At 42.2% G+C, this 15,851-nt stretch overlaps 1 protein-coding gene across 1 annotated transcript in view; it reads right to left on the bottom strand.

The window, feature by feature from the left end:
- LOC148031225 (copper-transporting ATPase PAA1, chloroplastic-like) overlaps window positions 1–15,300 on the bottom strand; it is a 123,736-nt gene extending 108,436 nt beyond the window's left edge. The window contains exon 1 of the mRNA XM_087684755.1: window positions 14,725–15,300. Coding sequence (XP_087540881.1) covers window positions 14,725–15,198 — 474 coding nt within the window. The 5' untranslated portion in view covers window positions 15,199–15,300. The remainder of the gene's footprint in view (window positions 1–14,724) is intronic.
- Between the last annotated feature and the right edge of the window lie 551 nt (window positions 15,301–15,851).

The raw sequence follows: 15,851 nt of genomic DNA, 5'->3' as shown, positions 1-15,851 counted from the left end.
GAAAGCACAGCATTGACTATGCAGAAACCTTCACACCCACCGCTTGATTACACTCATTTCGTTTGTTGGTTGCGCTTGCCGCTCACCACGGTTAGCCGATCCATCAAACGGACGTCAAAAGTGCCTTTTTGAACGGTTATTTGGAGAAGGAAATCTATGTGGGGCAACCTCCAGCCTTTTCTTCCACTAACCAAACTAACAAGGTATTTTGCTTGCGAAAAGCTCTTTATGGACTAAAGCAAGCATCGAGGTCTTGGTACTACAGGATGGACAAGTTCATACGGATTCATGAATACCATTCTATCCCCTATGATCCACATATATATGTGCGCACCACTAGCACGAGGGTCACCTATATCCTGCTATATGTTGACAATATATTACTCACTCGCTCAGATTCTGTAATTCTAGCCGAAATTAAGGCACAACTTTGCTCTACATTTGAGATAACCGACTAACGTTTGTTGTCTTGTTTTTTGGGGATGGATACTGTTAGATCCGAGGAAAGTATCTTTCTGTCATAGCAATAGTACATTCTACAACTGGTGGATCAGTATTATACTAATCAAACACGGCCCGCAGCCACACCTCTAGATCCCACTGTCCATCTGTATAAGGATACCTCAAGCCAGCCTTTTGATGCTCATACCTATCGTTCAATTATAGGGAAATTACTCTGGTTGATTCATACTAGGCCAGATCTTACATACTCAGTTAGTTTGCTTAATCAGTATTTTAATGCACCTAAAATGTCTCATTGCATCGCTTGTCTTTATGTGTTAAGATATTTAAGGTACATCTATAAATATGGACTAACTTATAGTCATGGTTTATGTTTACAAGGACATACTAATTCTGACTAGTCGAAAAATCCTAACACCCAGCATTCCCATAGAGACTACCTCTACACCTTGGGTACGGCACCCATCTCTTGGGCTAGCTGTAAGCAGGAAACTGTGGCAGCTTTCATGGCCGAGGCAGCATATCGGGCTCTCTTCAATGGTACCACAACGACTATCTATCTAAGAAATTTGCTAGCCGCACTACAATTTCCTTGCAAGTCGCCTGCAGTTGTCTACTACAACAACGAGAGTGTCATTGCCCTTACGGGCAATCCTATCATCACCCCTCGAATACGGCAAGTAGCGGTTCATTTTCATTTCACTAGAGAGTGGGCTGAGCTAGGCACCATTCGCCTAGAGTTTATGCCGTCCAATGACAATTTTGCAAATATTTTAACCAAGGCGGTTAACAAGCCAATTTCTACAGTATCTTCTACCACACATCGGCTTGGGTACATCCTCCTCTACTTCAAATTGACGAGGAGAGGATACTTCCCTCTTACTTCTTCCAATTTAAGAGAGGGCAGTTTCCTTCTCTTGATAGAGACAATGATAATACTTATAGTTTTTCACTTTCAACCATTTATTATTTTGTATTGTATATTATGGACATTTTTAACTTCATCCACACTGTCAAGATGATATGATTGTAAAAGGGCGCTTGGACAAGTGAACAATTCTCTTGTGAGGGCACTATCCAAGTAGCACCATTGCATCGCATTCTGCATGAGCATGAATACTTGCATCTCCTCATGCATTGGCATTTTATTCATGTAAACATGCATCTATGCGCATTTATCTCTTTTTAGTCATCCTTGGAGTGGTCGACTCCGAATCCACCATACTCATGGCATTATACATGGCAATCTCCAAATGCCTTTTTTTCCTATGCTTGCATGCTAGCTTTGCTTGTCTTGTTTGCTTAGCCGTCTTGCCTTTCTCTCCCCATATTCTCCATATGATTGACACACACACTCACATCCTTAAGAATCCCTATGCACTTACCCTAGTAGTGTATGGGATTATTTTGCTTGTTTTATGAAGGTAGTGGGGCTATCCATCCTTATTTTTCCGTACTTCAAGGCACAGTGACTCAATGGAACGAAAACTAATTAGAAACCATAACTTAAATGCTAAATCTTTTAAAATTATCCCAAAAGCCCTCAACCAAAAAAATAAAAATAAAAAATGTCAATTGTTGATTCCATCCGCCTTTGCAAGACTTGGTAGGCTCCTGAGCGACCGACGTGTACCCTTGGTCCGATGCATTAACCTGACTTAAACAACCCCAAACCACACTTAATTAATAAAGAAACCTTCTTATTTTAAAAAGAAACGCAATCCTAGAGAGTTATTGTGTCCCACATGCAAAACCCCAATTTGGGTGCCCCAAACTTTCTATAAATAGGCATGCAGCACACCACTCTCTCTTAATCTCATTTTTGTTGGTTCAGGAGCTGTATCTTTGCCTGTTCGTAGAGAACATCGTGATCAGAGCTTCCTCCATCCATCTGCTACCATCTGGCGAATGATTCCAGCCTTCACCACCTGTCCACAATTGTCGCCTAGTACCCTATAGCTATCACCTGCAGTTTTTCTCCTACGTTTGATGTTGAGATCAACATCCGGTGTTGTTGCCAGCAATCTGGAGTTGTTGCCCTGATCTTCGCTCTCCTCCACAGACTGCATTTTAAATTTTCTAGCTGCCACCCTAATCTTCTCTCTCATCCATAGGCTGTGTTTGTTCATTGTCTCTGAGTTACTCTGACCCTAACCCTAACTGTGTTCTGTGTTTATCAATTAGTGCTTTGTCGTATGATTGGTTTTTTGTTTTTTGCGTTTAGAGCATTTCTTCACAAAGAGCATATCGTTCGCTTCCAATATTCAGCCCAAGAAACAACCACCAATGGTAACCGATAAATCAATGCTTAAGAATATTAAACCACCATTGTTTATGCAAAAGAAAAGGATAGAAATAAAGATTCAATTTTCACCTTCCTTTAAAAGTAGCAAGATCTTCGTAGACTTAAAAGCACACCCCCAAACTTTCAAGTGCTTGAAGCCAACTTGTCTTTAAAGCCAAGAGCATATAAGTAGTGAAGAACACTTGGAGAGGCCAATAAAATTCTTAAGAGTTGGACTCAATTTGAAACTATATAGAATTCCTTTCCATAGTGCCAAGAGATTGGCGAGCATCTAAGGGGGGAGAAAATGTTAAATTCAAAAGCATATGGCTTGTGCACAAGAAGACTAGCACCCTTGTTAGGAAGCTACATGTGAGGTTTTAATTGCACATATCAAAGCTCATGGAGAACATCGAATCTTCATCTCTATATCCTAACCCAATTTTGCATTCTCCCACACCACATAATTCCTCCTTCCAACAACTCAAATAATGATCACTATAAAGCTTGTGGACAACATCAAATCTTCATCTCTATATCCTAACCCAATTTTGCATTCTCCCACGCCGCACAATTTCTCCTTCCAGCAGCTCAAATAATGATCGCTATGGAAAGACTCACTAGTCAAGCATACCACCATCAACAACAGCATAATCCTCTACAAAACCTTCTCATCCATTATGGCTTCAACTATCACCGCACCCAAGGAGACAAGATGCATTCCACACCTCCATCATGAGCTACATATCCAATAACAACCACCATAGCTCCTCCAACGAACTAGACCACTCAAGTCCCAGCATTCCATGTCTGAAGTGTGTGCTACAACCTGCTAACTTTGACAGAAGTGCCAAGGGACTCGCACTCATCTAGGAAAGAGCAAATGTTTGCCAAATTCAAGAATTGCTAAAGAAATAGCTGGGATAAAAAGTGTGAAGGAAGCTGCCAAGGGTATTCAGAGTTATTGGAAGGACCATTTTTACAAGTTGCTACAAATAGCAACTACAACAGAAGTGACAAATGGCCGCTAGAAATAGCAAGAAAAGACTAAGACTAAACCCCAAAAAATGGCATAGTAATTTTCAAAGATGTTTAAGGCCTCGGCATCTTTTTTAATTGTATCTCTATTCATTTTCCACTTTGGAGACTAGTCCACAACATTTTAGAGTAAACTATACACACAAAGAACGGTTATTGTAAAATCCAAGTGTCATGCTCACTATGATGCAATTTGTATGGACCTGCATATAAAACTAAAATATCCAACACATATGCTATCCTACAAGCTATATAGAAAAATGTCGTGCAATCATTTCAATATCCCATAGGCATGCAATGAAGGCCCAATCACAAGACCCGGCATTGTAAATGGACAAGAGAAGGACCAAATAGTTGAGAGCGCCCACCCAAAAGAAAACCTATATATATAATGAATAAAAGTGAACACAGAGCTCATTCTTCGGGGTGTGGGCAATGTTGTGAGTAGCCTTAGTCTCACTACTTCCTGCTTCCTCAAACACCATCATAGCGTACTGCCATCACTATCATGTTGTTCTTTTAGACAAGAGGTTGAGGAACAAAGAAAAATAGAGTGGATAAATACAGAATTAAAGAGAGAGAGAAAGAAAGAAAAAGTTATATTAAAATCTACATAAGACTAAATGTGGCCAATGACAGTCTAGAATACATCCATGTCTAATGTCATCTCATTAGTTAGGTGAAGATAACATCACAGAGAGAGAGAGAGAGAGAGAGAGAGAGAGACTGAGTTTGTCGAAGGAAACGTTCAGAAGTGGATGCAACAATGGAAGCATAAAGGAATACTGTAATAAACTGCTGACACAAGGGGAAAAAAAAACACAAAAGAACGCTGCAAAGAAGAGAACTCAGAAGAATGCTTTGGAAATGGAATCCATATACCAAACATGAGAATGTCACATACAACAATGAGTCACTGGCTACGTAGGCAATAGTACCGGCTCTCTCTCTCCACCAAAACTTATAGGTGACGAATGATTGACTCAGGATGGAGCCCCTGAATATCCAGCAATAAATGCCTAAATACCCTAGTAATGATAGGCATAGCCTAGACTCACACATGAACTCACTAGATTGCTAACAGAAACCACCTATTCTTCATCTTCATCAAACTAGTCTAGAGTGAGAAGTCAAAGAGGAAGTGAATCAAGGCAAACAAGCTTGCCGCTTGTATCAAAGGATCAACAAGAGGGAAAGCTAGCTTTGATTATACACACTATGACCGAGGTAAGCTATCTATCTTGTTCGTTGTTTTTTTACCTATGTGTGTAAGTAGGCCATCATGGATCCTTGCATGCATAAGAGAGCAATGGTGTAAGAACTGCATCTATGTCAGAGATGGATTGACTATTGGATTGCAAGTGCTTGACTAATAAGTGAATCCCTCCTTATAATGTGCAAGTGGGTGGCATTAGAATCTGGCTGGCGAAAAGAAGTGAGAATGATGGCTGGCTGGATTGATGATGTGGTGTGGGAGGCATGTGAATAGCAGCCTATAAACAAGCAAAGGACAATATAAAGGACAACCTAATGCTACCAAATATGGTGCCTACAAAACTAGCCACCCACTGATGAAAAATACCACCCAATTGCACTGTGGTGAAATGCATAATGCACTCCACTCGATGAACTATATGCAATCTGAACACGCTAAGATAATCAAGGTCTAGAAACCCTAATCTCTACTTGATGCATCTATAATGAACCAACCTCACATCCAAGATAGACTCACAAATTATAACACTATTAGAGCTTCCAATGTCCTTCTTTGACTCAGATTGATACTCACAAGCACGTGATGTACCTAGAACAAGACACCTAATAACATGTATGCTAACAGCCCCTCAAAAATCCTAGGTGTGGCCAAAGGCAAGAGAAGTAGAAAATCTAAGAGAAGGTCAGATCATGTGATTGTCAATGAAATTCATCAATGAAGATAAACAACCAAGTAGTATGACCCCCTCTCCAAAAGAGAACCTATTGATAGGGGTGGCAAGAAGATGCTAATGGAAGCAAAGAGACCTTGAATGGGTCACACAGAATGTATCTAGTTAAGAAGGGATGAACCAAGTCTCTGATCCAACCAAAAGACTATGGCAAGGAGATATCGAAGGTGCCATACAGCACTCCTACCTAAGATAGACATCAAGAACCAAAGAGCACACGATGGGCATGTTGAGATACTAAAATTAAGTGCATTATATTCCATTAATTCCTATTTTGGCTTCCATTTACAGCCTCAAAAAGGCTTTATTTGTATCATTTATAGGGTTTGGGTATTACCTAAGAGAGTCAAAGCACCACCCTAGATAATTCCATGACTCGTGTGCCTATAAATAAGGCACAGGCATTCAACACTCCACATTTGCATCTCTCCTTTATTCTTCATCATTCCCCAATCATATCTTAAGCCTTAGCCCTCTACAACTGTTGTCCACACCCTTGTTGAGCTAAAAATACATTAGCTTCCTTAAAACAGCCCCAAAATATAATTATTTAATGAATTAAACCTTTAATTAGAAAGAAATGTGTTCCTAGAGTGTCTACGCCTCATAAGCACAAACCCTAATTGGGAAGACCCAAACTTTCTATAAATAGGCGTGCTGTCCTCCATCCAACAATAATCTCGTTTTTGCAACTTGCAAGTGCCGAAGCTTTACTGTCCACACCCTATTCGTGGAGGATATCTCAGCCAAAGCTGTCCACCATTGTCTTCTACCATCATGCACCTATTTCTCCGCCATCCATCGTGTAGATTTTGACTGTTTTCGACCATCTCTCCACTATCGGTCAACCAGATGGCTGTTGTCTACACAATTCTTTCTGTTTGCAGCTTTTTAGTCTATCACCTATAGCTGGTGACCTCCCAAACTGCTGCATTTTAATTTTCCTACTGCTGCGCAAGCTTGGAGCTACCTCCAAAAGCTGTGTTTTGCTTTTCCTAAGCATCATCAATTGTCATGGCATCATCTCCTTGCTGCATTGGTAGTTTTCAGCCTGTCTACTACCCGTCTATCACTAATCCAGAATCCTGCTGCTGTTGCATTTGCTGCTGTTAGACACATCTGGAGGTTGTCTTGATGCATTTCAAGATCCGTCATAGTACAACCACTCTCCAACTCATACTCTCTAACCCACTCTAGACACGGGAGTTTGGCAGTCAGTATTCTTGACTGCATAGTGTATTTGCATCAGTATTCATTCATTATCTTTCTTTGTGTTCATTGTCTCTAAGTTACCCTAACCATGGCTGTGTTTTTTATCAATCTATGAGTTTGTTGTATGATTGTGTTATCTTTTCTGTGGTAGAGCATTTCTTTGCATGGTATTAGAGCTAGGTACTCATTGAAGAAACCTACACCCTTAATCGAAAAGCTCATCTGAGAAGCAAGAACTATAGAAGGGAAGATGACATCAAACCATAGTAACAGGGGACGCCCGTCTCGGGCCCCAAGGACACTGGAACCCCGTGCTGAAACGGGATGCCTGTGCAGGACGTGGAGGTAGAACGGGGACGTCCCCGTTCAAAAGCGTCACAAGGGAACAGCCGTCCCCCCGTCCCGGGGATGTGTGACCTGTCGAGGACAGGACTGTTGGGAGATGGACAGTCACCGTTCCCCTCTTCTATCTTCCCTCCTGCGCAACTTCCGCCGGGCCACCTGACTCACGGCTCCTTCAACACCTGCTCCAGCTTTCTCCTTCTCCCCCCGCAGCCCGCCTTACTGCCGCCGTGTAGCCTGCACCCTGCAACCCGCCTTACTATCCACCCTGCAGCCTGCCTCACAGCCCTTCTTCTTCTTCTTCTTCTTTCTCTCTTGTCTCCTCCTCCATCTCTTCTTCATTATCATCATCATCATCTTCTCTTCCTTCTTGCTCCTTGCAGCTTGCGCTCCTAGCCTCCCTACATCAGGTACTTGGGTCCCATAGTGAGCAACTGAGCAACCAGCATGGCTTCTTCACGACACCCTTAGGGGGGTCACTCATGAATATATGTATATATAACATGAGTTCAAAATAAGGGGTTTTTAAAACACCAATTTTATACATTTTTTTACATATAGAAGGGTGTCATATAAAGGGGTTACTTACAGATTGAATAGAAAAAGGTTGTGTTTTATCCAAGAAAAATTCACAGATTAGGATATTTATAAATAGGCCATGAAAGCACGTTATATAGAGAATATATATAGAGTGAACCCCCCGAGACGACACCGGCTCGACGGATTGGAGGGAGAGGCAAACGCTCTGACACATGGTCATGGTGGGATGAGGTAAATGTTGAACGCCCATCAAGTGGAGGTGGATCACGCAACATACGAGTGGCGCAAATAAAGTAAGGGCCCATTTATTGCATGAGCCAAGATTGGAAGTGCAATTTTGTCCCAATGTCGCACCGGAGAAGAGAAGGGAGCTTCTAGACCATGTGGCTCGACAAGAGCCTCTATTGGCATCGAGGCATACATGAGTGGTGGTCGATCCAACTACACTTGCAGCAGCGGGCAGCAGCACCAACTGATAGGCCTAGAGCTTCATCTACAATAGCAAGTGTGGCATTCACACCACATGGAGTCGTTGGATTGAGTCCATATTCACCATCAGTGCCTTCGTCCTCAACCATTAGATACCAAACTACTCTCGAGGGAAGTTGGAACCCAATCAAAAAAGAGGAGACAGATTCAACAGTGACTCATTTCTTCTCCCACGACCATATTGCCTTTCATACAACCACGTTTTGAGTCTTGACAAACTGATTTGCTCGAATCTTTACTATTTACATTTTTTCCCTTAAATTTATAACTTGGTTATAACTTATATAATATAAACTTATAACTTATTCTAAAATCATGTCATCATGATAATTATTGTGTTTATTATTTTATCTCCCTAGGTCGGAGTACTTTAGAGCCATGTTGAAGAATGTTGGAGAGTATGGGCCTTACTATGTGCTCCCCTCTTCTGAGACTTTACGCACTACCTTGCTCGATAAGGAAAAGCATGTTGTGGAGCAAGCTGCAACAAACATAAAGAGAGATTGGGAGAAAAATGGTGTCACACTTATCGCTGATAGGTGGAGTGACACGAGAAAGAGGTCTATCCATGGCATTGTAGCTTATTCTCGAGGGAAGATATATTTTATGTCGTCCCATGATGCTTCAAGGACTGGGAAGTCCGCAGATCAGCTTGCAACAGAGTGGATCTCTGCCATTAAGATTGTTGGGCCACATTTGGTGGTTGGTTTTGTGGCTGATGGTAAGCCCACAAATAGGGCAGCAAGTGCCATTGTTCAAGGAGTGTATAAGTATATCACATTTTCTTATTGCATGGCGCATTGCTTAAATAACCTTTTGAAGGATATTGATGAGTTATCATGGGTCCCTCCTATGATACATGATGCAAATCAAATGGTTACTTTTATTTTAAATCACCAATACCTTCGCTAGGAGTTTACAAAAAGGTCAGAAAATATCCTGTTGAAGTATTCTGACACACGGTTTGCCTACAGCTTTTTGATGTTGGGACGCCTCACAGAATGCATGGGTGCAGTGAGACAGTTATTTGTCAGTGATGAGTTTAGTACTTCTTCATCGGCAATCACTCCTGTGGGCATAACATGTAAAGAAAATGCAGAGAGCAATGAATTTTAGGATAATGTAAAAAATTTTGATGCAATGGTTGTGCCTATTGTACAGTTTTTGAGACTCGTTGATGGTATGCAACCATGTATAGGCAAAGTGTACGAGGCAATGGATAGGATGATGGAAAAGTTAAAAGATTTAGTGCTTGATGCTGAGCAATATGAGGAGATACATGATTTGTATATTGAGAGATGGAATGCCTATAGCTCACCTCTGCATTTAGCTACATTTGTTTGAACCTTGAGTTTCAAGGTAAGGATCAAGAAAATGATACTGAGGTCAATCTCCATTGGAGGCAAATTCTTGAGCGCATGGTGCCTGATACTGATACTAGGCGCAAAATTAGAGATCAGCTTGCTCTCTATGGGAGAGCAAAAAACTCTTATGGTTGTGCGGATGCTCTATATGACCGATGCAGGGTTGGGGCACTTTTGTGATAGGAGAATTTTGGATCAGATGGGCCAGAGTTGCAAAAGTTGGTTGTTCGTATCTTAAGTCAAGCAGTGAGCTCCTTTTGCTTGGAGCAATTATGGAGCACCTACAGTCATATTGCTTCAAAGAAGAGGAATCGCCTTGGAGTAAAAAAAGAAAATGATTTGGTCTTTGTTAGTGTCAACTTGAGAATGCTTTTGCAAAAGTATTACATCACAGGTCGATCCATTTACCTAGAGGGAGATGGAGCAGGAGGAGGAGCATACTCATTTTATGGAGACTATGCATGGCACCCATGATCATGAGGCTAGCACTTCAAGAGCCGCAGATGCCCATTTTGCTGGAGATGATGATGATTCCCTCTAGATTTGGCCTTATTCCTTACTAGAGTTCATTTTGTATGTTGATTCTAGGTTTATGGCTGGTTATAGCTTGGTATCCAGCTGTCAACTGCCTATATGATGTCATGACCTATTGCCACATGGCACAGCTTATAGATGCTCATTTTGTTGCAGATGATTATAATTTCCTTTAGATTTAGACTAATTCAATGCTAAAGTTCATTTTGTATATTACTTTATGGCTGATTACAGCCTACAGCCAGTAAGTTGCTGCCTACATCCTAGGGCCTACATGATGTCATGCATGATAAAGCTACTTTAGTCTTTCATCTTTTACTACTTAAAGTTCACTCTTTTTCTCCTTGAACATTTGTTTTTAGTTCCCATCTTTCAAGTTTGAAGTTTGAAGTTTGAACTCTTAAGCTTTCATGTCACATTAACAATGACAGGTCACAGTGGAGTTTGGACACATGCTCTTTTGTAATACATTGATTGTTAAAGTTTATCCATACGGTTTGTATTTGTCATTTGCTTATCTCATGTTCATTATGCAATATGCTGATAAAATTCAATGAAAAATGATGTTTTTAAAGCTCAATTTGTGCTTGTTTATATATTTCATTGCAATAGAGTCCAATGTGATGAGCTGAAAACTGTTTTATATGTGAAAATGTATTTTTTTAATATGCCGTTCCCCCCCGTCCCTGTTCCCTGGTTTTGGCTGACCCCCGTCCCCGACCCCATTACCATCCCTGGTCCCTTGTTTCTATGCATCAAACACTTCAACACCTACTCAGTCCCCAAAGGAGCCTATACCAAGAACTCAGCAAGAATGGCATCCAATATCAACTCCACAAGGTTTTGATACGGCCAATGTGCATCATTATTCCAACACAAATGAGGAGCTACAACTGATCATGGCTCACAAAGCCAAGAAGTCTAAAGAGCTTAGAAGACAAGCCCTTAAACAAAAGCTATGCGAAGAAGGTATAATTGATTCTTTCTCATCACATATGATGATGTTGGAAGGCCATCAAGACCTCCATTAGGAATGGGCCCTTCTCTTGGAGAAAGAGATCCAGAGTATGTTTCTTACTTTCAAGCTCTCTCTCCTACTCGATGCATGGTACACAAGTTCCCACTTTTGTTCCTTCTACTTCTTTTACTTCACCACCTTTGCAACATTCTAGGAAAGAAATATACTGTAGGTCTTTTTCTCCAAGAGGGGAGGCCATTCCTGATGAGGTCTCAACAGCCCTGCAACATCATCAAATTTATATGCAACATCTAAAAAGAAAGAATCATATATACCTACATTTATAGCTATTGTCGAAATGCTATTATTCTGTCAAGCTCCTAATGTCCTCGTTCGACTCGAACCAAGGCTCACAAGCAGGAGGTGATAATGCAAGACAAACATGTTTGCTAACACCCCCTCTTAAATCCTTGATGTGCCAAAAGGCCAAAAAAGAAGCATATCCATGGGTAGCAAGAAAAGTATCAATGTCAATGAAGTTTGTTGATGAAGAAGGCTAGTCAAGGAGCAAGGACCCCTCTCCAGATAAAGATCCAATCCAATGAAAGGCCAACATAGGCCAAAGGAAACGAAGAGGCCTTGAACAGGTCACTCTAGAAAACTCCAATCAGGGTGGGTGACCTAAGTCTCTAACCCAACTATGAGAAGATAGCAAGGAATTATCAAGGCATCATAGCTTGCGCAAAAACAACAGGGACCAAGGGCCAAGTGACAAAGGAAGGTGGCTCAATAATGAAGGAAAGAGATCGCACATGAAGAAAAGGCCCAAAGTAGGTTGTAATCCCTGAAGAAGCTTCTCATGTTCCCTAGAATCCCCTTCTAAAAAACAAATGGCCAAGGAGGCCCTAAGTGAAACACTAGATGAAGCATCAAAATAACACATTTAAAATAGATGTATTGGGCTGGGTTTTTAATAGAAATTGCTTTTTTCCCCTTGCGTGAAACAAGTTTATGAAACATTGCATCTTGAAAAGTTTCGTTTGGAAACGTGTTTCATGCTTACGCCTCCCAAACCGTGTTTCATGGTTACCATGACCGGGGCAAAGAGTATAAGTTAGACAGTGTATCTTACTTTGTGCAGATCCCGAAACACAGCAAATAGCTTCCGAATGTGATCAGCAGCTGCAAGCGCAAATCCAAAGAGTTTGCATCAAGCTGAAAACAACTAGATCAGCTCGGAATAGCGGATAGCAGGCTGTAGAACGTCATGAAGAAGAAGGCAACTGCTGAAATCAGTAAACACAACTGTAGATGTGTTCCTGAAAGGCTGACATCAAGTGGAAGACTGCAAATGCAGACTGGAGACGTCATGTTGCAGCAAATGCAAGTAACAAGGGCCTCTTGCACTGATGGCAATGGCTGGAAACTGCTGCTTGCAAAATGGAAGACAATGGCCAGTAGTAAACGCAGGTCTGGAGGGCTGTAGACTGATTGCCAGGTGCTGATGAAGGCTGATCACCACCACAGACTGAGGTATCTATCATGGAGGGGTGTAGACAGCATTGGAGAAGTGGGTGCCAGCTGATGGAGGACCTGAAAATATGAGGTGGGCTGAGTGGATAGGCCGCCTCCTCGTTATAGATGAGTGGGCCTTCCTGAATTAGGGCTTGGCTTATGAGACATGGACACTCTCTAGAGAAGTGTGGTAATTTAATGAAAATTTAGTAATAAGCACGTTTTGGGACTTAACAAAGAGCTAATCAGTTGGTAATGCATTTTTGACCTCAACACTAGGGTATCCACTACCATAACCAATATCCACTGTACATGTGTATGCACCCACATGCACTCACCATGCACCCAAGTGAGCATCCACATGCTACACACGCGCATGATATGGATACATTTGGCAGATTTAAAATGTTACTTATGTATGCTGTCCTACCCCTTGTCCTTGACCCCTGCCTTCATTTTGGCCATCCCCCATCCATGATACTCATCCCTATCCCCATCCCATGGTACTATGAGTGAGTAATAGTGATTTAAAAATCTTAATCAAAAGAGTGCAGTTACTTTTCATGCAGTTCTAGATAAACTCATGAAAGTCTTAAAGAGTTTAGGTTAGTGGCCAGACGCCACTCCAAGAGAGGCCAAAAGTCAAGTTGGGCAATTCAGTCTACTAAAGTCTAATAGATAGCCTCCTACCTAGCTAGAAACAAGTAATTGTTGTGCATGTATCTGTACCTCATGTGCAACTCCGTAGTTTGGTCATCCTGTGCAGCTCTCAGTTTCATGGCTCCTGTCTGCTGCTGATTTTACCCCAGTTCCAGACACATCTGCAGCATTTTGATAGGTCACAGCCTGTCCTCAGCAACAGTCCACTAAAGTGCAACGGCCCAGTTGCTGGCAGCCTATATTTGACTGCTGGCCAGTTCCAATCTGTGACCAGCACCTGACATGGTGTTTGCAGCCTTTCCATGTTACTAGTAATTGTATTTCAGTCTGTTCCTAATATGTACTGACTGCTATCTCTTGTTCTTCCACCCAAAAATTAGAACTCCATCCAAATTCCTATCCTCTACTTTTTGTGGGTGAGTGTATTGCATGATCAGATTGTCACTCTGGAACAATCTGTCCAGTTCCATTTGTTTGTGGTGCTCAAGTCTGAGTGTTCAGGACTGTTAGCTGTCCGCATAGGTGACAAGTTGCTCCAGTTTAGTCTGGGAGTGATAAAAACAGGAAATTTCAATTCAGTACCCATATTCTGAAGAAAGAATCTCCAAAACAAATTAGAAGTTTGAGGTCCATGTCACCCACAAGGGTGATATTTGTGCTCTCAAGTACACGTCAAATAGAAAATTGGTGATATGCAATGGGCATAAAGAACAGTTGGTTGTGGTTTTGATTGTGCTCTATGTAAATGGCCAAAAGTGTGAGATCGAGTAAGTGGGGCATATCGTTCGTGAGGGAGTGAGAGCAATGAAACTTGAAACTGCTGGCCATCGTAGAATTGGAAACGCCTGAGTATGTGCATGGGATAAAAGGTTTTATTGGGTTTTATTCCGGGTTTGGGATTTTACATAGAGCATATCATTTGCCATAAATCAGGTGAGATCTCATTGTATGATCCACATCGTGCCCCGCTATAACCAATCATCTATATACAAGCAACATACCCTGATCCCTTAGTTAGCGACATGCTGAGCTTGCCCATCAGCTACTTATAGGAATAAACCTACGGTTTCACTCGTCACTTAAACCTTGCGTCACAAAAAAAAATGACAAACAATCCAGAAGTTGTTTAAATCTTGATTTCCTAGGGGCCAATGCTACTGATTAAATTTGGAAATGCAAACATAGACCCGGCGAAATACACAAAGCTCTGTACTTTTATATGGTTGCGTACACACTTCGAGTCTTGTCTTTGATAGCCCACATGAGGGGTGAATTATAATTTATGCCAATGATGAGCTAGCTAACAGGTGCTGAGAAGCATTGTACTGAGTACTAATTGTAATTCGTTCCCTCTGGCAATCCAGAAAGCTATGTACATACCCCCACGTCAAGAAAGATGACCTCTTCACCCGAGCTGGAAATTGTGCCGTCATCGAATTCAGGACCAAGAGCTCGAGTGCCATTGTGGCGGCTAGGGAGGCCATCGCCGCCGCCATTTCCTCCGCTGCTGACGGATAAGCCTCCACCACCGATGCCAATGCCACCACCGCCACTACCTGTACTGAGAGAAGCGGCATTGGAGATGCACGCAAAGACAGCCAGGCGTCTATGTCTGGGGAAACGGGCGCAGGGGAGGGAGAGGAAGGGGAGGGAGGCGAGGAAAAGGGAGGCGAAGGGGCGGGGGTTGGCGCTGGGAGGGAGGTGGGAGGAGAGGCGGAAGCGGGCGGCGGGATTGTAGAGGGAGCGGGAGGCGAAGCGGGGAGGCGAGAAGGGAGAGGATCGCAGGCTATGGTGGCGCGCAGGGCTGCAGGGGGGGTGATGATGGAGGCGATGGAGCAGGAGTGCTCTCTCCATTGGAGCTCTCCTAACTGCAATGGCTCGCTTCCTCTCTCTTCTGTATCTGCGACAAGCCGCCTCGATAATCCACGTTCTCTTCGTAATCGGTTTTTTCAAAGAAATAAAAATTTTATCGTAATGAAAAGCAGGTAATATCAGGATCGCAATTCCTTTTTTCAATATGAGAGAGAGAGAGAGAGAGAGAGAGAGACAAAATTGTTTTTTCCTCACCAACTGGTTACTGCAGTTACAGAGGCTTGCTTGTAATGCAAACCTCGTGCTCAAATTTTCACACCTTGTACAACTTCATACGTACTCTATCCTATCCTAATGGGTCCGGAACCGGCCCCGGTCATCTTTTTTTATTTCTTTACTAGTACCTCAAAAAAGGATCACTCTTAGCATGCACACACACTAGACAAAAAAGAATCATTCTTAGCATGCACACACTAGAGAGAAGCTAAGGCTAGTTATACACTAAATCACCAAAGCCCATTTTGTAAGCTTTAACCAATCAAAACACTTATGTAAGAGTTGGGCGTCTGCAGTCCTTTACACGTTGGAGAGGACATGACTTGTTGTTTACCTGCTAAACAAGTGAACTCCCCGCCCACTTTTGGATTAGGAGTCTCCCTTGCCCACTTTGTAAAGTCGCGAATAAGGGTGCACTT

This window comes from Lygodium microphyllum, chromosome 9 (assembly GCF_053477565.2).
Source record: "Lygodium microphyllum isolate KBCC chromosome 9, Lygodium_microphyllum_v1.1.10, whole genome shotgun sequence".
NCBI classification, from domain to species: Eukaryota; Viridiplantae; Streptophyta; class Polypodiopsida; order Schizaeales; family Lygodiaceae; genus Lygodium; species Lygodium microphyllum.
This window is presented reverse-complemented; position numbering and strand designations above follow the sequence as displayed.